Source organism: Nothobranchius furzeri, chromosome 1 (genome assembly GCF_043380555.1).
Source record: "Nothobranchius furzeri strain GRZ-AD chromosome 1, NfurGRZ-RIMD1, whole genome shotgun sequence".
Taxonomy (NCBI): domain Eukaryota; kingdom Metazoa; phylum Chordata; class Actinopteri; order Cyprinodontiformes; family Nothobranchiidae; genus Nothobranchius; species Nothobranchius furzeri.
Window position 1 is genome coordinate 45,909,572 of NC_091741.1, and position 18,268 is coordinate 45,927,839.

Here is an 18,268-nt window from a genome sequence, read left to right on the forward strand (position 1 = left end):
GTCATGTAAAAATCCCTAAATCAGTATCAGCCCTCAAAACCAGAATTGATGCAGCTTAAAGAAATGTAAATATGTTGTTTCTTTCAGAACAAAGAATTTTCAAAAACAGTTGAAAAATGATTGAATGAAATCATAAATGACAAAATATTTGTGTTTATTGCTTCTAATAAAAAAAGGATTTATAACGTCTGCACTTCCCCACAGTCCTCTAGTGTCAATGGATTAAATTAAAGATGTCTTTCTGGGCGTTTTTAACCTGTTGCCATGGTAACCCCAATAAAGATGGTTTGCTTCTCATTATCCAAGCAGGGGGGTTGTTCAGAGTGATTATACACTCTCAGAGACTTCTGTTCTTAAAACAAAATGCTAGTTAATAACTTGTTTTATCATTTTTATTAACTTCTGGGTTAGGCCTAGGGCTGCACAATATATCGTAAATATATCATTATCACGATATCAGCATGCACAATATGCATATCGCAAAGAACAGATAAATATCGTAATGAATGGTTAGCTTAAATGTTTGCTACACATAATGCATTCTGTCAATCAAACAGAAGCAAGATGTTTTTTTTAACAAATCAAATAAAGCTCTTCACCCATTTGGCCAATTGGGTGGGTTCTCATGGGTCAGATGCCCGCCCCCGAGGCGGACGGCACTTCATTTTGATGGTTAGCAAACACCTGAGTTAGCTTTGTTCAGCTCTTTCTGCTGATTCTGCTTTTCCTGGGATCCACTGATTCCCTTTTCTGGTTCATTTTCTTTTTCCCTTTCCTCACATCTTTTGCTTTTCTCATTTTTATGATTTTTTTATTTCTTTGTTTTGATTATTTTTGTTCCTGAGTTAAGTTTTTATTTATCGCAAGTAATATCGTCATCGCAATATTAAACATTGTTATCGAATATCGCAGGTTTTCCTAATATCGTGCAGCTCTAGTTAGGTCTTAAACTTTCATTATTCTTTGACTCCACTGACATGTGTGCATAAGATTCTAAACCAGGGGTGTCAACTATGCGGCCCGCGGGCCGGATCTGGCCCGCAAGCAGGTTGAATCCGGCCCGCGAGATGGTTGTGTAAACTTTCTTTTCATACTTTACAATGTAGAGTGAAAATAAACTTATCAGTGTGAGCAAGTTTTCTCTGTAATGAGTATAAATAAAACAAAGCTGCGCTCAAGGCTCACACAAGAACTTGAATCACATCCTGAAGTTGGCTGCCACTCAGGATGTGATTTCTGATATTGATGTGCTGGTGAAAGCTAAAAGATGTAAAGTAAAGTGAGTCAAATATATTTTAAGTGCCACATGAAACTGATCTAGCCATGTGATCTGTAAGCTCTTTGAATCACTAAGGAATGTTTTTTTTATTTATTGATTTTTTATTTATTTCAAATTTTCAAGTACACTTCAGGTGTTGTACTTGTACTATTTTGGATACACTGTCCTCAGGCTCCAGCCTTGTTTTATATTGATTGTATTAAAACAAAGAAAACAATCTGAAGTTGTTTTTAATTTCCCGGTCCGGCCCACTTGGGACTACAGTATATTTCCCTCAGTGTGGCCCGTGAGCTAAAGTGAGTTCGACACCCCTGTTCTAGACGCATCTACTGGCCCTGATCCAGACTTGTAATTTTATTGGAGTTTTCTTTATTTAGTAGAATTCCTGTTTTGGATGACTTGTTCTTTTATAGTGTTGTGTTTTTGTTTTAGCGTTTTTCCCATGAGTGTAGTTCTGGGGGCTGTTCTCAGCCGGAGTTGTTTGTTTCTGCTTGCACAATGTAAAAAAAAAAAATCAGTTTTAAGGTCGTTTATTCTCATTTTTATACCGTCTATTTATATGTGAGGTCTTATTAGGTGCAGATTTCTAGTGAGTCATCACCTGCTGTTGTAGAATCATTTCTTCTGTTGATCAGGAAACGACTTCTAAAAGCAAGTCTGTTGCCTAACAAAAGCGAGCCAGCCAACTTCCTGACCATTTCATCTCCTTTGAAGCCAAGAGCCACCGGAAGAAATCAGTACGCCCTGACCGTCTGGCTAACGGAGAATGTGGAGGAGACTTTATCTCAATCAGCTTGAACTGACCTCCTGATGGTGGTGAAGCCAAAGCAGCTGTTGTCCAGCGACGAGAAGTAACAAAGTTTGTTCTTCTGATTACTCCAGTTAAATCCATAAACACTCATTAGAGAGACAAACATTATATAACCACCCTCCATTTTTTTCAGTGTATGCCTGTTTTAGAATTGGTTTGTATTTCTAAACCTTCACCTTGATTTACTAATTTGATGAAAATTACAGCTAATTTAAAACAGTTTCACCCAAATGTTCATCTAATTTAGACACACGGCTGAGAAATGATGCGTTTTGCAAAAGACTACTCAATAGATGTTGATAAAATCAACACATATGGAGTTTAGTCATTTCCATATCAGTGTCAAATACACATAGATTTGTGACAGTTATGCATTAATAAGTGTAAATATGCAACTTGCACTTATACGTAATTCAGCTTATTTCTTTTCCTACTTCCCACAGTTTTTTCCACACAAATCTGCAGAATGAGCTCCTTCTGAGCAATAAAAACACAGATGTAGTAAATGGAGCAGAAAACGTGAGAAATAAAGGTTATTTAGTGCAATAAACATGACAAATGTTTCATTTTGTCCCCTTTAAGGGAAAATAATTATAAAACTAGACACAACTGTTTCCAGCTCTCTCTCATTTTGTTGTCATCAGTGCTCGGCTACATAGGATGTCATCCAATAACAGTTTATCTCCGTTCACACGTTTGTAACGATGGGAGAAAAATCAAGTCATTGCATTTTAGCAGGGCAAACAATCTGCTGAGCTGATGTCTAATTGTGTCTCGTGCTACCAAAAGGAAGAGGAGCCTCCATAAAGCGTAAATCTTTCACAACCAGGCAGCTGGCAGCATGACATGGTTTTATGAATGTTATGTGGACACTCGTGTGTTTTCACTCTCCTTCCATGCTCGTGTGGCATGGGACTGAGTGTGGGAAAGCGCCACTTCTGCTTTGGGGGTATTGTTCTGCCGGTGGTGTGCAGATGACGTTAGATGTTTGAACACACCCTTAATGATCACTTCCTGGCCCTTTCCAGCCTACAGCCACACGAACTAAGCAGATAGGAAGTGCTGATCTGACTTTGGTGTGTTTGTAGTGCATTTATTTAGTGAGTTGAAGAAAAATGAGGAAATAAGGGTTTGTTAGGAACGGTAAAAACAATGATGAGAAATTTCTAATCATAACTCTGTGTGTCTCGCTCCATCTCCTTGTCGCTGGCTGTCATCACACCGCGGCTACATGCTGACAGGATCATAGCTGCTGATTATCAGCCAGTGAATGAATCACTCGAGCTCAGTCAGCAGGAATAACGACGCAATGCATTATTTTTTACCACAACTGTGATTGGTGGGTAAGTGTTTTCCATTTGAATCACCATGTTGGGTCATGATACTAATCTGAATGCATTAGAAATTCTACACGTGCACACAAAAAAGCCCCCTCAGATCAACCTCTGACCCCTGTTTATGACTGAAAACCTCTAAATGGTATGATCACTGTTTAATCACTTTAGCAAAGGATTAAGTCAGCCACCAACACACACACACACACACACACACACACACACACACACACACACACACACACACACACACACACACACACACACACACACACACACACACACACACACACACACACACACACACACTTTCACTGACCCATATCTCCTAGCATGCGACACTGAATCTTAAAAAAACATGACTTCAGTCATTAGATACTGAAATTTTACATTGTTAATTGGTTTTAGGACTCCAATACCAAAGTCGTCAACAGAAGGTGTGTTTACTGCATGGACAGTTTCTCCACCTAATTCCCAAAAGGCCTTTGCAATGGGACACTACAATGCCGACCAAATCATTTCCCACTATATGCAGGCTGGTGCACGAGACCGGATTCTCAAAGGACTTTGCTGTCTGCAACACTCATTTACTGTACATTTACTGTACTTTACATGTTTATTGAAAAAGTAAGCAGGGATGTGTAGAAAAGTGTGTTTCATTAATTCTTCCAACTACAACATACATTATTGCAACAACAAATACATTGTCAAGATTTTTTTTTAAATCTTTTCATTGCTATTTTATTTTCATATTGAAATGTTTAGTATTGAAGAACATTACAGCTAATTCAGATTCTCGTTCAGGGGTTAAACAACAAATTTGCAAAAAAAAAAAAAAGTCCAAATTAGCAGCAAATCAAAATACAAAGAAACACAGTCTTAGCTTTGCTTAAGTTTCTCCCCAAATCTTTTTTTCTTTGATACACTCTTCAATTTAATCCTAATCATTGAGCATTTCAGCACATAGTGTGGTGGTAAGGGGTGAAGACAAAAATAAACACGCTGGTAAAACATTGTTTCAGTTATACCACGCGCTTGTGAAAACCTCCAGGTGCAGAAGGGAAGAGAGAGTTTTCAAAAGTCTTCAATTTGGAAAATGTTTTATTTCTAATTCCCAGTTTTCCTATCTAGAAACGTGTTCGGACAGGAGGAGCTGCTTTAAGCAGAATCTAACTGCACACAGAGCTGAAAACACATTTACTACCACAAACCACGAGGTTCTGTTCTGTTTGCTGTTGTGTTTATTTACTTCATTGTTCCTCATTCTGATGTTTCAGAGGAAGCTTATCTTACTGGATAAAATTCTTTAAAACAATGCACACTGTAAAAGTGACCTTTTGTTTGAACTAATTGCACATTTCAATGGAAATATCATCATTTAAGCATTTAGTCAGGGCCTTACATTTTACTTTTGAAGAGAAATCCTTTAGTTCTTGCTGATTTCCTCTGATTTGTGATGATGATGGTGTTTCAGTTCACAAAATAAGACAAAATAATATACTTTACTGCCCACAATTTATTTTTTCCTCCATGCAACAATTAAGTCTATTTGCATAATGTGTAATGTAACAGAATGAAATGACTGTTTTCCACCAAAAGTCATTTTCCCCCCTCTCCTCTGACACAGAACTAATCTGCATAAGATATGGCCTCAAGGTCTCGTGCATTTGCTTATAACCTGCTAATTTCCAGCTCAAGAGAAGAATGAAGAATGGACTCTCTCCTTTTAATCAATCAAATAACTCTCTTTTAATAAAGCTAATCAAACAAAGTGTTAGTCAAAAATAAGATGTGACCAATCTGTGAAATTAAAATATTAATTACTTTATTATAATCCTATAGAATATAAAAGTAATATGACTTTAAATGTTTCCACTAGGACTGATCTCACGTAGCGTTAAAAGACATGACACATTGCTTTCACTGATCCAATCAGAATCTGCCAGATCTGACGGAGGCGTGTTTTGATGGTGTTTGGTAATTCTGTCATCTTTTCATTTGACCATAAACCAAAACATCCGAAGTATAAAAATAAGCCCATGTCATCTCTAACGCCAGTTCAAAGCATTCCAGAGAAGTGTCGGAGTGGCCAATCCGTAACTTTCCTCTTCAACTGAAAGAACTAACGACAAGATGGATAAGATCTGTTGCTGTTCCAACTGCTGCAACGGTTCCTTTCAGAATAAAAGCTGAACCATCAAGACCCAGGTTTGGGTCTCACTAGATGCCAACAAAACCGTCGTGACCCGGGAGTATCTCAAGACTGGTGGTCGGCTGCCGTGGCTGCTTCTACAGGCTTTGGCTCCATAAGGTCAAGCTGGACCTTTACACCTCCTGATCTAGAAGGGGACTTCCGCTTAGGGTGTGTAGACCGGCAAATGGCGTTTAATGTGTTTATGAATCTCCTAACTAAAGCTTAACGCGAAGACATCAACTTCAGTTCCCATCAGAACTAATCGCTTCTTTGGATTTGCTGGTTCTGAGCAACATTCCACATTACACCATTCTCCGTCTCATTCACTTTAGTTACACCATACATTTAGTGTTAAAGTTAGTCTAATTTAATTTGTTTAGTAATAAATCTTTAAACCTTTAAACTTGACTCTCTCTCTTCTGTTGTCTCTGAGTGAATACGAAGCTGTTATCTAATCCCTGCATTAAAAAGTTCCAATCTTCTGGTTTAAAATAACCCAACAGGTCCATAAGGTGGATTTCATATTTACTACGGAATCCTACGCCTTATGGCTTATTAAATAACATGTAATTTAAATCATTACAAAGGATGCACAAACGTATTATCGCTAATCCAGATTTATCATTTCATTTATGTCATTCAGCCTTTCTGAAATCATCATCATGCTGCTGCACAAACCTGCTCTGTCAGTGCTGTGGTTTAAATTCTTACACCAGCATAAGGTTTGCATTGTGTGATTCAAGCATTCTGCGGCCGTTTTTACAGCTCTGTGGTTAATCAGAACTCAATTTTTCTCGTTAAGGAAATGGAAGTGTATTAGATCCTGCCAGGCAGGGGGCTTTGTAAAAAGCTGAAACAGACCACCAGTTTAAATGTGGTTCATGATGATGATGAAAGTAAAAATCTCTGGCAGAGGTGGAGGATGTCCGTCCCACTTTATGAAAAGCAGAAATGAAGATAAAAGATGAATGGAGATGGGTGAATGGGTGACTGCAGGACATAATGGAAGCTAATCGGTGAGAAATGAAAAGAAAAATGAACCAAGAGGTGATGATATCCATGAAATAATGTCCAGGCCAGTTTCCATTATGGGGGCAGTTTTAGGATGATTAGCTAATCCATCTCATCACTGCCATCAGGGAGCGGGAGGATGTCTGTTCTGATTATGTTAAATGATGGCAGTCTGAACTGGAGATGATTATTTTGTAGAGCAAGGCTGTCAATGCACATGCTGCAGCAAGACAGGCTGGATCTGAACCTGTATCCTGGCCAGTGGCCACAAAGAACAAGTTTTCTGTAAATATGGACGTTTGTTGCTCTCCATTGCTTCAGCCTTGCATGGAAACTATTTTTTAAAGTCCAAAACATCTTTTTCCTTTTTCTTTTTTATCAACTGCAATAACAAATGAGTATAGAAATATGTTACCTGAGACACTCTAAACTGAAAGTCAAGCATGACTGTAAGTTCAGGCGACTCAGGAGCTTGAAGACCTTCCTGTTTCTCTCTGGAACCTGGAAAGGCTTTGAGCGCTGGTGATTCGTGGCTGTGACAAGTGCTTTATGAACTTCCAGAATTTTCCGAATTCATGACAAATGCATACGTCAGGATTTAGTTTGCGCCAAACATTAATCTATACTTGTCATGTCACCCTTAATGTTATTCCTACAACGTTTTGAGTGTTTATTGTTTAGTTAAAACATTTGTTTTTCATTTAATTTTATTTTTTTCCTGATTTTGTGTGTGTGTGTGTGTGTGTGTGTGTGTGTGTGTGTGTGTGTGTGTGTGTGTGTGTGTGTGTGTGTGTGTGTGTGTGTGCCACCACAGCACATGGAGATGCAAATCACTGGCACTGAGATTACTGCCTGGGAGGCAGTGGAGCGGTTCATTTGCATACTGAAAAGACCCATACCCAAACACTGAAAGACAGATAATTTACCTTCCATTTACACCATCAGACAGGTGAAGAAAGGCCTCACTCCTTCATAAATAGACATTCAAACATAAAAATCAGCCTTTTAAAACACAATGAAATGTTTCAGATTTTACGTCCCCCACCCTAAGGGAAAGACCAAAGACGTCCTGTACTTAACGGATTGTGAATAGAGTGCCCTGCAGCCTGCCTGCCCCATGGTGGTTGAATACAAAAGACCTCCTTCTGTAAGAGCAATCACTACAGGAGGCCTCTCTGTCCGCACTGCTGCAGCCACCAACCACAATGAAGCCATCAGCACAGCCTGCATCGTCAAGCACTTTCTCACACACGAATGTGCATGCAAACACAAAGATGGATGTGTTGCATGAAACAGTTTATTCCTTCAGTCTTTCCAGGCACATGCACGGACGCGTTCCAAAGCTCCTTTCGGCTAATGGGTCCTTTTCATCCCCCCAGTGCTGAGCGGCAGCAGGGTTGGGAGATGAGAGTTCTGATTTGAATATTTTAATTATTTAGTGCAAGGGAGAGCTGAGATGCAACCCACAAGAGAACAGGGTGAGGGTGAATCAAGCTGTGTTTGGGTTTAAACGTGTGCTAAATTAGTACCTTCAGGGACAAGATTCTGTACAACACGACAGGTGCGGTCTGGGCTGTAAATATGCCCGTTTTAACGAGGAGACCATTTTACACTTTAAGGCCAATAAAGTCCAACTGCGTCCAGAGTAAATAAACCTTTCACTGCTGATTACTGAGCCTGTATCCCATGTCTTCCCAGTCTCACATCATTTTCCACACAGTAAAATATTCTTTTTTTTAATATAAATAATAGCACAAACCAGATGATGTAATTCTGTGGGTGCTTAGAAATATCAGAACTTTAGGTTTCTGTAGCCTGAGAAACACGTATTTACTTTTCTCCCAGCAGAACAATCCTGGGAACCGGGCTGACACGATGACGGGGCTTGTAGAGGAAAAAAACCTGTGAATTCCAGCTTCCACACAGAATCTACCAGCTGAAGTGAAGCTTTATTTTATCTATTTTTTTTACTTTATCTGCTTCCACAGACTGGCAGCTCAGACTTGCTTTGTCCTCTCTCATTCTACACTCGGCTCTGATTTACAGTCTTCAGACAAAGGAAGTCTCTAACCGGCCCCCTTTTTCTGCTGTGCTTTCCCATCCCTGTTGTCGCAAGCACAAACAAAAGAGCTGCTAATGTTAATCAAATCCTGAGAGAGTTTGATTGGTCGGTGAGATCAAATCCTGAAAACAGAACGAAGAAGCATTTTGTGATTGTAGAAACACAGGTTTATGATTCTTCTCACAATGTGCAAATGCATAGATTAAAAAATAAACAATAATAGAAAAAGAAGCCCCCCGTTGTGTTCTCAGAGGCGTGCTGCTCTTTGTCTCATCCTCTGATGCTTTTTATTTAATTGGCGAACACATCAGTGGTCTTTTCACGCTGTCTTTCGTCATCTAAAGAGGTTTTTCACTGAGAAACCTTTTTTTATATAATTTTTTGAAAATCAGAGTTTAACATTCAGGCTGAAAGTGAAAATAGTCCCCTACACCTATTTCCTGCATTAACTTCTAATAGAAAATAGACGGTGAAACTCTAGGAATTGAAGTCTGACGGATGTACATCACACTGTCACCTAACATTCATGGACTCACCCATCTTGACTCACGACGGGGAAGGCTGTTGTTAGTTTAGCGTCCAGGAAACAGCAGAGAATGTCTCGACTAGAAGAACATAACTGTTAGCATTAGCAACTCCACCACACCGCAGAACTCCTCCAGGCTTATGTTATTTATCGATATAAAACATCAACTTTACAAAGCAAACAGAGTCAGTGTTGGAGTCGCACTGCTGTTGGCCAATCTGAGGTGAAATGTCCAAATATCAGGACTTCAAATCCTCATCGTCTGAAGCTACTTTCTCCTCTGGCTGAATTATTTGTGCTGAAACAGACACATCTGAGCTTTTTTTTTTTTTTACCAGAGTCTGACTTACAAAGCATTCATTCCTACTATAGACCAAATTTATTAAAATACTAATGAAGGATCTCTTTAAAAATAATCCTTCAGTAGGTTGAGAGAAGTGGAGGCTAAGGCATTTAAAGCTGCTATAGCGAATCTACAGATCAAGCTAGGTTTTGAAAGCAAGCACGGTCATGGAACACTCACACCTCCACTTGGGTATCTTACCAGAAGTGCTTCTGCCAGAACCGAGAACCAGTGTTGCCAGCAGAAACGAGAGAGAGCTCTAAACACCAGTCGCCATGCACCAAAAGTCTTTTGTTGTCCGCAACTTCAAATGGTGTTTTTCTTTTCGGGGCTCTTGATAGTGTAACGGGATGAAGGAGCTATTCCACCAAAGGTTATTTACCCTCTCTCCTCGGGAAGTACTAATCTGCTTGAGACTGCTTCAAGGTCATGCATTTGCTTCTAAAACTGTTTCCTTTCCAGCTCAAGAGAAGAAAGAAGACAAACTCTTTCTTTTTAATAAATCAAAGAACTCTATTTTAATAAAGCTAATCAAACAAGGTGTTAGTCCAATAATAAAATGTGAACCAATCTGTGAAATGACAATGTTTAGGATCAGTGGTATTTTAATATTAATAAGTAATATGACTTTAATCTAGCTGCACTACACATCCTGATCCACGTAATGCATAAAAGTCACATGACACATTTTATCTTTCTCATCCAATCGGAACCTTCCTTTCTGAAGCGTGGCATGCTCTCTGGGGTGTTTATAAATCCGTCAAACTCTGATTTGACCATAAATCAAAACATCCAGATTAATAAAACCAGTTCCCACGCCATCTTAAGCCAGTTCACCGCATTCTAAGAGAATTATTGGACCAGCCACCTGGACTTCCTTTTTGAGCAAAGAACCAACAAGCTGGATAACATCTGTTGCACTTAACAACCAAGCAACGGTTCCTTTCAGAATAAAAGCTGAACTCACTGACCCTCTGGGTCCATCTGATGCTGTCAACCAATTCGCTTTTTACCTGGAGACAATCCAAAGACTAATCTGCTGACGCTGTTTCATCGGCTCCGGTACCGAAAGGGGGGTCCGAGGACCTAGCATTCTGGATCTGTACGGAGGTCTCATCCTAAGGGTATGTGTGGAGCGACAAAATGCCGTCTCATTGGTTTATGAAACTCTGATCATAGCTCAGAGCAAAACATCACTTCCCACTCAGACTTGCTTCTCTGGATACGAGAGTTCTGATGACATCACCACTCACACATACACCATCCATCTCACGTCTCATTCACACCTAGATCCATTCATCACCCAGAGTTTAGAGTTAGTCTTGTTTAAAATTGTTTAGAAATAAATCTTCTTAAACTTTTTAAAGGTGACTCTGTCTTCTCTTGTCTCTCAGTTAATACGAAGTGGTTACATAATCCCTGCAATAAAAAGTTCCAATCTTCTGGTTAAAATTACCCAAAGATCCATCAGATGTGATATTTCATATTAAATATGAAATTTCACATTTTATGGTTCATTAAATAGATATAAATGAATCAGTCAATAATTTATTAATCCCAGAGGGAAATTAGAGTTTCAGTACACACAATTCAGAGATCAGACATACATGGGCAAGACACATGACAAGAATCGGTGACTGTGGTCATTCGCAACCCTGAGCCGCGCTACCTTAATAGAGATAAGAGGGTAACATGAGGAATGGATTCGGGTGGAGGGAAAAAAGGCACTTCACAGCTACCCTCCCACCAGGAGGGCAGATTTGCTCTGCAAAAAAACACCTCAACAGATATGCTACAGACTTCAGACAACACAACATAACATGAGACTCCAATAGGAAGGTGGGGGGTGGGTGGGGGGCCTGTTTTTCTTTCCAAATCTACTGTAATACCCTTGTTTAAAGGAGAATTTTCAACAAAAAGCGCACAACCATCCCATTCATCACTCTTACCCCCCCCCCCCCCCCCCCCCCCCGGTGAGAGTCATTTGTTGTAGACTGTGAGTGTACACAAATATTTGCTAATGATCCGTCGATTGTGTGACTCCATAGAGCCCCTGGGAGTGGAACCACCTGTCAGTGTGTGTGTTTAGGTACCAGTGATGTGTGTATATTCTGCTATATTGCACGTCTTTTTGACTTGTTTCTAAATAAAAATGTATCATCATTATATTTACGGCTGCACAATATATCACAAATATATCGTTATCGCGATATCAGCATGCGCAATATGCATATCGCAAAGAACAGATAAATATCGCAATGAATGGTCAGCTCTAATGTTTGCTACACATAATGCATTCTGTCAATCAAGCGGAAGCATTATGTTTTTTTTAACAAATCAAATAGAGCTCTTCAGCCATTTGGCCAATCGGGTAGGTTCTCATAGGTTAGATGCCCGCATCCAAGGCGGACAGCATTTAATTTTGATGCTTAGCAAACACCTGAGTTAGCTTTGTTCTGCTCTTTCTGCTGATTCTGCTTTTCCTGGGATCCACTGATTGCCTTTTCTTTTCCCCTTTCCTCACATTTTTTGCTTTTCTCATTTTTACGATTTTTTTTTGTCATTTTAAATTTTTTTTGTTTTTGATTATTTTTGTTCCTGAGTTAAGTTTTTATTTATCGCAAGTAATATCGTCATCGCCATATTAATCACTGTGATCGCATATCGTAGGTTTTCCTATTGTGCAGCCCTAATTATATTACATTTGAAAATACAGGACAAGCCAAAAGGAAGGAAAGAATAATAACTGATGACATAGTCAAAGAAATTTTCTCATTTTCATCTTTCAGTCGAGCCATCAAGACGAACCCTGACCTTCTCCCTGATACTCCGTGGACTAATATCCTGTATGATGACTTCTGGGGCACCCTGCTGACTCACAGCGGCAGCCACAAATCCTTCCGCCCACTCTGCACCCTCTCCTTTCGTCTCAACTACACCCTGAATGGCCTGCACCCGTGGGGATACCACCTGCTAAACATCGTGCTTCACGGCCTGGTCACCGCCCTGGTCACCACTCTCAGCCGCTCGTTGCTTGGTGGAGGACTATGGAGTCTTTTAGCAGGCCTCCTCTTCGCCTCTCATCCGGTGCACACTGAAGCAGTGGCTGGTGTGGTCGGGAGGGCGGACGTTGGTGCTGCTTTATTTTTCTTGCTGTCTCTCTTCTGTTATGTGAGACACTGTGGGCTTCGAAGAGATCTGCATGAGGCCTTTCGGAGCCGGAGATGCATTGGCAGCTCAGTCACCAGATGTTGGGGTTGGATGCTGAGCAGCCTGTGGTGTGCAGCTGCCAGCATGTTGTGGAAGGAGCAGGGGGTGACTGTGCTTGCTGTGTCGGCTGTGTACGACCTTTTTGTGTTCCAGAGACTCCACTTTCACCAGGCACTGCGCCTCATGGCCGGAAAGGTAAGCAAATGCATGCTACTCTGCACTTCTCTGTACGTTTTTGTTGGATTTGATTCAAAAAAGTGCTTGTGGAAGCTTTTAGTTGGTGGAATAAGTAACAATAAACATCTAATTTAACCCTCTCACTGTCTTATCGGGTGACCCCTCCAGTAAAGTTGACCTTTAAGTAGGGTTGATGGTTTATTCCTTGAGGTCCATGTTGCAGGGGTGAGGTGGTGCTCACTCCTCACCCCTGCAACATGGACCTCAAGGGATAAACCATCAACCCTGTTCAATGGTCACCTTTCCTGGAGAGGTCTCCCGATGGGACAGTGGGAGGGTTAAATGAACAAAACAGGAAGAATGTATGAAAAAATGTTCCAGTTCTTTGAGCTGCTGCCATTAACTTCCGTTTGCTGCAGCAAACAGATGCAGATTTAGGCAAGGAAATCCTTCTTTATGTGAGTGTTTAGTTTTTTTTCTGTCATGGAAGCAGCTTGAGCAGGAAAATCTATTATTAAGTTGAGTTGTTTTCTCGTTTTAAGGTGACGAAAGGTATGTGCAGACAAACGGCATTTGCCTTTCAGCTACAGCGTTTGGCTCATTTGTCAGGCAACATATCTAAAAATACTCACGTATAGAAGCACATGAATGTGCTTCTGCTGTGGGTAAATTCCTTTTCCCCTTCCAAAATGAAGTTATGAGAGGACAACTTTGATGCAGTGACTCATGTGGTGAGAGGACTTTGGGTTTTGCTGGAAAGCGTCCTCACTCAAGGACTCCTCATCTGATTAGTCTCCACAGCCAACATCATGGCCTTCATAAAATGCATGAATAGTGTGATTAAAAAGTCCCCTTGGGTTTACAGAGCAAGGACAGTCTGGCTCTGAGCATGCAAAGGAACCTTTTTACTGCATTTTTATCTTTTATTCAAAACATCTATAAATACTTCTGTTTGGAGTGTCAGGATTTGCAGCCCATCACAAACATCTTGAAAACCTTCTACTAAAGATTTTACGGAACCTTTTAGGCAACTTTTCCGGTATTTGTTTTACGTAATCATTATCCACAGCTGCAGCGTTTGTGTTCTTGGCAGGTGTGTGTTCCTCGTCAATGGCCCTTAGCAGTGATAACACCTGTCCTTACGGAGTCTGCTCCGAAACCACTTAAAGAGTAGCTATTTCGGATACATCACTGCTTCTAAACATCTTCATTTTCCTTTAAAAAGGGATGTCCCGTTACAACTTTTTCACTTCCGATATGATACCGATATTGCAGCCTTCAGCATTGACCGATACCGATATCAATCTGCTACAATATCAGCACAAATCATACAAACGTAAGCCTATTTTGTAGTGTGGAATGTATGAAAGGCTTGATCAAGTGATATTACCAGTGCTTTAAGTGGAAGAAAATAAGTGCCGTACTCCCCTTAGAAGAATATTGGGGGGGGGGGGCACATAAAACAAGTTAAAGCGAGAGTGTACCATTTCCATTGCTTTATTAATTAGCAATCAGGCAACCAACAACAGCGTAACAGAAATTCTTGAAATAGTGAATCAAAGTGACTTATGCATAATTAAATAAAATATGCAGGAGATCAAAATAATGTTAAAATATACATAAACTAACTAATAAAAACACTAAGCCAATGACTTTAGCTTATATGTAACTTGTTGAAACTACATAGAACATTTTTCAAGCATAATATCAAGTTAAAATCTTCAGATCTTCAAAACTAGTTTAAAAAATGCAACCAGACTGTGCCGTGTCAAAATAACAAATTGCACATACAATAACAACCATTGTCCAAGTCATGTCAGAAAAGGCTCCAGCAGGCCTTGGGGTCCACTTTGTTAGCACTTGGGGCTTCACAGGATGTACATGTTGCACTCCTCCCTGTTGCCAGCCACGACCTCACATAACTTTGTGCATTAAATTGATCCATTGGAGGTCCGTTGCATTTGAGGAAAATCAGATTTGAAAGCCTTTTGATGTGAAGTGAGTTTCTTTTATCAATGAGAGTGCCATTCATTGAACTGAAAGCTCGTTCACATTCACTTGTTGATACTGCAATGGTGTGGACAGCTTTAAGAAGAGGCTTCAGGGCTGCTGGTATCTTGGAAGCTTTTAGGTCTTTATACTCCCTAAGTCCTAAGACACTTTCCCTTTCCTCAATTTTGAATCTCTCACATAAACGTCTGACCTCTGCATCGCCGTGCTGAATATCTGGTTTTGCAGGCCAGGAGTCAGACTGGAGGACCTGGATATCTTTTGGGCCATTCCCATCTGTACCGGGTCGGCCCGGGCCGGGTAGCGTAGGTTGTTTACATATCTGGGTGGCCTGGTATTTTTCCGGGCCAACCAAGGCTCATTCTCAGCCCTCTTCTCGAGGGGGTCTGCTTCAGGCCGACCAGGGCCAACACACCCACTGCTGACAGCAAATTCACACCTTCCATTAGAGCAAGCCTCTGATTGGTGGGTAGAATCAGCCCACATGGGCTTAAGGCAAGGATGTGTGGAATCAACCGGGCCAGGCTGGGGCCGACTGGGGCTACCCGGCCCGGGCTGACTTTACAGATGAGGTTCTGCTGGCATGTGAGGAAGATGTTGGAGTCATCCTGCACTCCACATTTACAGCCAGGCTACGGAAAAACTGTGCAGGAGAGATTTTTGGGCAGCTTTACATTTCTGAAGATTTTCTTCTCTTCTGCTTCGATTGCCACTTGTGTTTGTGGGCCAGGTGTGGATACCATTGACTCAAAGACACGGATTTGCCAGGCTAGCAACCTGTCGGCTTGGTCCAATGTCACGTCTCGTCTCTGGAGCATTCTTGAGAGGCCACTGAGTTCTGTGAGAGCATCATACATGGCACTTGAGCCCTTTTCAGATTGACATTCTGGAATATGTGTGGACAATTCAGTCTGGTTTTTAACCAGAACTGTGTTTTCAGACACACCACTTTTGTACCTGAACTTGTCCTTTCGGCTGCCTTCACACAGCAGGGAAAAGTTCCAGATGTCTGAGAGGGAGGGGGTGGGAAGGCTGTACCCAGATATTGCGTAAACATAGTGCGGCGGGCGTACATGTGTCATTTACCCAAACAAAGCCATTCAGTCAAACATGGCAGACGAAGAGATAATTCCTCTCACTGATCTGACTTATGTTAAGCATAATTCTGCGCACACGAAGACGCATAAGAGACCAGGATGATGACGCTCAATGGTTAAAGGAATCACGGAAGCGGTGTGATGCGCTCCGTCGCGCGTCTAGGAGACGGTACCGTAGGAGGCGAGCTGCCATGGTTCGCCGCATGCTACAGGAGCGAGCTATGTAGGTGCGCACAGCGTCCCCCGGTCCCCTCCTCCTCCCCCTCCTCCCTGTACGGAACTTGACCTCACCAGTCTGAAGCAGCCATCCTGTCCGTGACAAGTCCAGTCCTGTTACCAGGGGTTTCGTCCGGTTTAATTACGGAAAAGGTTATCCGGATGTTTGTATTCAGACACAAAGGTCTTACGGACAGAGTCCCGAACTTTTCCGTTTTTCATGGCCTGTCTGACGGGGGCTTACGATTGGCCACAAAGGAGATAGAAGTAAGAACGTCATTAAGTCCTTTGTATTTTGCTCTCTCTCTTGAATCCCTGTTGGTATCAGCAGCAGCACTTGTGAAGTGCATCTGCAGAGCTTGATAGTTTTCCCATACTGCTTTCACTGTTCTCTCACTTGAAGCAAGCCAACGCACTGATAAAACACGTCCTAACACAAGAAGACGCTGTGCAACACAATGAGCACTCTCAGTTAATTCTCTTTGATTTTTTGGGGATGCATGGTAGAGGGAGTACAGCTGATCTGAAAAAAAATTGAAGTGATTGATTCCCCCAACCTCCTTCAAAACATCACATACTGCCGGTTCCAGTCTGTGGTTAGAGCAATGCCAGACAAACAAGTTAGGAAATTTGCAACAAAGCTGTGCAGCTACTCCTGCTTTCCTCCCAAGCATCACTGATGCTCCGTCACAAGCGAAGGCCAACAAATGGTCCTGTAAAAAATAAGGGTCAGAGCCATTTTTTGAAGACATTCTAACAGTGCATCAGTTATTTCCTTTGCTGAGGTCCCCTGCAGCTCAATCAGTTCAAAAAATATAGTATCTGGCTCTTTACCTGCTATAGCTGAGCGAAGGCACACAACTAACACAGACTTTCCACTTATTGTAGTGGATTCATCAATGAGCACACAGTTTTCTACGATTCATCACAATGCCATTAACTATTTTCTCTTTCATTTCAGCTGCAATGTGATCCAGTATGTTTGCACATGTGTTTTTTGAGTGCAAAACTCGGCCCATGTTCACCCCATTTAAAACTTGCAGTTGGACATCAACTGGCATATCTGTGAAGGGACGCCTATGCTTGCCAATCTTGTATGCTGTTCTAAACACATTACAAGTGAAATTATAATCAGCCTTTTGCATGTCCTCAATGTGTCTTTCAACTGCTTTCTTGTGGAAAATTTGAGTCTTTGTGTTCTTTAATTTTCTTTCGCAGCGAGTTGTTTTGTGCAGCCTTGTCCTTTCCAAATGAAGAAACTAAGCACCGACTCCACTCCAGTGACACTCTGTCCTTGCTGCATATCCATGTGTGCATTTATGTGGCTACAAGTACTACAACTTTTTATTTTTGCTGATTAGCCACCTATACGTTGTGGAGAAATAGGGTATCTGTGCTTGGGACCAACATTCTGGCCACTATTGTTCAATGTCATTGTTCTTGTCAGCGGATGTGTCATTAGCATACTCAACAGTAGTCGTGGAAACCTCAGCACTGTCACTGCTGCTGCATTCATAAGCTTGCGTCTGGTCTCACTCTGACCGGCTGCAATATTATGCTGGCTGTGGGAGTTATGATCCTGGGAGTCCACCTCTGACTCTGATCGTTTTCATTTTGAAGCCTTCAGCCACGAGACTGTTGTAGTTTGGTGTGCTCTTTCCTCCTCGATTTCTCTTGACTCATCTGAAAAATCAGAAAAAAGTAATTGTTTTAGAATTATGTGAAAGAACTACAGTATGCATACTTGAGTAGCCTAGAATTCTTTTTTTCATACTCCGTTGAACACAGAGTAAGAGGAGCTTGGTTTTACCTTAGCTGAACTAAAACAACTACACAACATTAGTCCGTTGAACCTTGAAAACATTTCAGTTCTCACCTTTGTCAGATCAAACTGGAATGTTCTAGCTTGGATACTTTATAGAGCTCCGGGAGTTGACGTCACTTCTCCCGGCATGCAACAGTTCAAATCGAAACGGCGCCATCTTGGCAGGTAGAAGC

General features: G+C 41.2%; 1 protein-coding gene across 1 annotated transcript in view; it reads left to right on the forward strand.

Annotated features, from left to right (window-relative positions):
- tmtc2a (transmembrane O-mannosyltransferase targeting cadherins 2a) overlaps positions 1-18,268 on the forward strand; it is a 67,030-nt gene that overhangs the window by 18,953 nt on the left and 29,809 nt on the right. The window contains exon 2 of the mRNA XM_015959499.3: positions 12,350-12,965. Coding sequence (XP_015814985.1) covers positions 12,350-12,965 — 616 coding nt within the window. The remainder of the gene's footprint in view (positions 1-12,349; positions 12,966-18,268) is intronic.